The 4,118-nt window shown below is 56.3% G+C and overlaps 1 protein-coding gene across 1 annotated transcript; it reads left to right on the forward strand.

Moving 5' to 3' along the window:
- Nucleotides 1–271: 271 nt before the first annotated feature.
- On the forward strand, nucleotides 272–3,457 carry DICSQDRAFT_13396 (uncharacterized protein; the record flags this gene model as incomplete). The annotated part of the gene is made up of 2 exons (XM_007371620.1): nucleotides 272–916; nucleotides 3,428–3,457. Coding segments are annotated over 2 exons (675 nt in total), but the record flags the coding sequence as incomplete, so codon positions are not given.
- Nucleotides 3,458–4,118: the final 661 nt, after the last annotated feature.

The raw sequence follows: 4,118 nt of genomic DNA on the forward strand, positions 1-4,118 counted from the left end.
CCCCCTCTTGTATGCGGACGCTGTGCGCGCTTCCCTCCCTGGCACTGCGAGAGCCGCGCAACTGAGTGTCGTAGACCGCGAGGGCATTCGCGCGCGACAGATACTGGTCGATGGGTTCCCGTTGGGAGGAGGCGATGCCCCATCGGAGGTCACCATCCTCGCGAAGGCGAACGAGGCGCTGGATTTTCTACCGCGGGAAGTGCTAGACATCCCGGAGGGCCTTCGCTTCACAGCGGCGAAGACCCTCCGGAATGGAGGGGTAGTATTAGAGATGGCATCTGCGGAGCTGGTCAAATGGCTGGTAGCTCATGCCCAACGATTCGAAGCGGTGCTGAGCGAGCAAGCGAAAATTCGCCCACGGCAGTACAAGCTAGTAGCAGAATTCACGCCGGTCGGTTTCGACCCCTCCCGGGAGGAGGTATGGCGACGTACGGAAGAGGACTTGGGTCTGGATGAAGGAGCGATTCTAGAGGCACGTTGGATCAAACCGGTTCACAGGCGGTACCGAGAACAGCGCTTTGCTCATCTTCTGGTCACGGTCTCCTCCCCAGAGGCAGCCAATAAGATTATAAGGGCAGGCCTGATATTAGCTGGCCGCCATGTAAGCGTGAGGAAGAACCTCGCAGAACCAATGCGGTGCGCAAAGTGCCATCGTTATGACGCCGGGCATCTAGCAAAGGAATGCCCCCAGATGTACGATACATGCGGCACATGCGGACGAGCGCATAAGACGGCAGACTGTACGATGAAAGACCCACAACAGCACCATTGTGTCAACTGCAACGAGAAGGGGCATGCGGTCTGGGATCGAGACTGCCCGGTCTTCCTAGACCACCTGAGCAGAGCGGACGCACGTCATCCCGAAAACAGTCTGCAATTCTTCCCCACAGCAGACCCCGACTTGTGGGTCCCCAAGGTGAACAGCAGGACACCGTCAATCACGCGAGGGCAGCTGAGCGAGTTTGTTGTGGACGCGATTGACAAAGGTCCAAGTGCGCTGACACAGCGCGCTAGGGTACAGAAACACCAAGCCCGCATGACGCAGACCCAGCTCCCTTTCGCATCGCAGAGATCCAATGGATCAGGCACAGATGCATGAGTTGCCCAGCAACACGTCGCAGACGAACACCTCTACTACTAACACACTCCTCAGAATTTGGCAGCAGAACGTCAACAAGTCGCTTCTGGCGCAACTAGATCTTTTGCACTCAGCATCGCCGGATGACTTCGACATCTTAGCAATCCAGGAACCGTACATCGACCACCTCAAGCTCACGCGCGCAAACCCACGATGGACGGTGGTATACCCAACTGGCCACCACGACCAAGCAGACAGAACGCGCTCAGTCCTCCTCATCAACACCCGCATCTCATCCAACGCATGGTGCCCGATTGCAGTCCCATCACCGGACGTCTCTGCAGTCACGGTCAGCTCGTGTGGCCGCAACATTCACATCTTCAACCTCTACGTGGACGGCGAACACGACCGGGCATTGCATGCGACAGCCAGAGCCACGAGGCGACTACTACCCAGCGACACCGAGGAGGAGCGACCGACCTCTAACTCCCTCCTTTGGCTAGGCGACTTTAACCGTCACAACCCACTCTGGGATGAGGCACGCAACCATCACCTCTTCACCCCGGAAGGCCTCGACCGTTCGCAACGCCTCCTCAATCACATAGCCTCGTTCGGACTGGAAATGGCACTCCCAGCCGGCATTCCGACACTCGAAGCTACCCGCACCAAAAACCTCACGCGCCCGGACAACGTCTTTTGCTCTAGTGACCTTATCGAATCCCTCAGATCCTGCAAGACAGCGCCTCACCTACGCCCTACCAGGACTGACCACTTCCCCATACATACGATCCTCGATCTCCCGCTGGCTAACTCGGCCCTGCCACCGCGCCGTAATTTTAGAGACGTGGACTGGGCGGCATTCGATACTGCCCTCCGTGCTGCACTGCAGGACAATGAACCACCAAAGGAGATCCGGACAAAGGACGACTTCGATCGCACGCTCTCTGCACTAATGAAGGCCATCAACAGCGCAGTCGAGAAAGAGGTTCCCTACACTCGACCGTCGCCCTTCTCAAAGCGGTGGTGGTCCAAGGATCTCGCTGCCATGCGCAAGACCAAGCAGCGACTCGGCCGAATAGCCTACAAGCACCGAGGCGACCCTCAACACCCTACACACAGGGAGTACCACCAATACCGCAATCGCTACGCAGAGCACATCGACGCTGCAAAGAAGGACTGCTGGACCTCCTGGTTGGACTCTGTGAACGTTCACTCCATATGGGCGGCGCATCGATTTACCAAGAAGGGAGCATCAGACGGTGGTAGCACACGTATTCCCCCCCTCAAAGCTATGGGCAGCGACCGGGTATTGATAGACAATGCCGCCAAATGTCAAGAGTTTCGAAAGGCGTTCTTCCTACCTCCTGGCCCCGCCCCTATACTGGATGCTGATCACTGCTACCCCGAACCTAAGTATCGCTTTACAGGAATCTCAGACGAACAGGTCGAGCGTGCAATCCGCTCCCTGCGCGCATTCAAGGCACCCGGCCCGGATGGCATACCAAATGAGGTATACACTCACTGCGAGGTCACACTAACCCCGATTCTTGGCAGGCTCTTTAGGGCGACCTTCTACCTCAAGTACTACCCAGACTCTTGGAAGGCATCCGATACGGTAGTTTTGCGCAAACCAGGCAAAACCGACTACACCACCGCTAAGTCCTATCGCCCTATTGCTCTCCTTAATTGCATTTCAAAGATTCTATCGCGCTGTGTTGCTGACATACTCATGTACGAAGCCGAAACCCACTCTATGCTCGCCAACTACCAATTTGGAGGTCGCGCCGGTCGCACGACGACGGACTCCATCCACCTGGTCACGAAGACAGTCAAAGACGCCTGGCGCAGAGGCAAAGTCGTCTCCATCCTTTTCTTAGACATCAAATCCGCCTTCCCGGCCGCCACACCAGAACAACTTTTCCACGACATGCGGAAACGCGGAGTACCGGAAGAGATAGTGGATTGGTTGCGTGAGAAGCTTCGGGGTCGACGCACCCACCTCAAGTTTGACGACTACACCTCGGACCCCATTGACATTCTGAGCGGCATTGACCAGGGCTGCCCACTCTCGGTTATCCTCTACAGTTTTTACAATTCTGATCTAATCGACAGTGCTAACAGGAAGGGAGGAGAGTTCGCTGTGGGATCTATGGATGACGTTGCGCTGATGGCGATAGGGTACACGCTCGACGAGACACACAGGAAGCTGACCGACTTCTTTATAAGGCCACAGGGAGCGAACGAGTGGTCCCGTACACATAACTTAAGATTCTCTCTCGACAAATTCGGCCTCCTCAATGCTTCACGCGCTCTCAAAAACTCGTTAGGCCCGGCACTCCAACTAGGCAGTACCCTCATCAAGCCCTCCGATCACCACCGCTTCCTCGGTTTTCTAATGGATTACCGACTCCGATATCACCAACACGTTGCGCATGCACTCGGCAAAGGAATGGTCTGGGTAGCGACCCTACGCAGGCTCGCCAGGTCTCAGTACGGCCTCACACCAGAGCTGGTCCGACGTCTCTATCTTGCAGTAGCAGTTCCCAGTATGCTATATGCGGTCGACACCTTCATCACTCCGATCCGGACGCACCCGGGTCAGAAGCGTCGCAGCGGCTCAGTCGGTGCGGTAAACAAACTAGCCCGTGTACAACGGGAAGCTCTGCTCCTGATAACAGGAGCTATGAGAACCACAGCTACTGATGTGATGGCCGTGCACGCTGACCTATTACCCTTTCACAGTCTAGTAGACAAGCTCTGCCAGAGAGCGACTATTCGCATGTGCACCCTCCCAAGCACGCATCCACTATCACCGCATGTCAAACGCGCTGCAGCCCGCTATGTCCAACAACACCGCTCGCAACTGCATGAACTCCTCCACCTGTACGCCGACTCAGACATCCCACAGCACATGGAGAAGGTCCAGGCCGTCAGGCACCACCCTGCATGGACCCCGGCACATCGGGTCCACATCGCAAGTTCAAAAGACGAAGCCATGGACGATGACGAAGAATGGGCGCGACAACACAAGATACTAGTA

This window comes from Dichomitus squalens (genome assembly GCF_000275845.1).
Source record: "Dichomitus squalens LYAD-421 SS1 unplaced genomic scaffold DICSQscaffold_138, whole genome shotgun sequence".
Taxonomy (NCBI): Eukaryota; Fungi; Basidiomycota; class Agaricomycetes; order Polyporales; family Polyporaceae; genus Dichomitus; species Dichomitus squalens.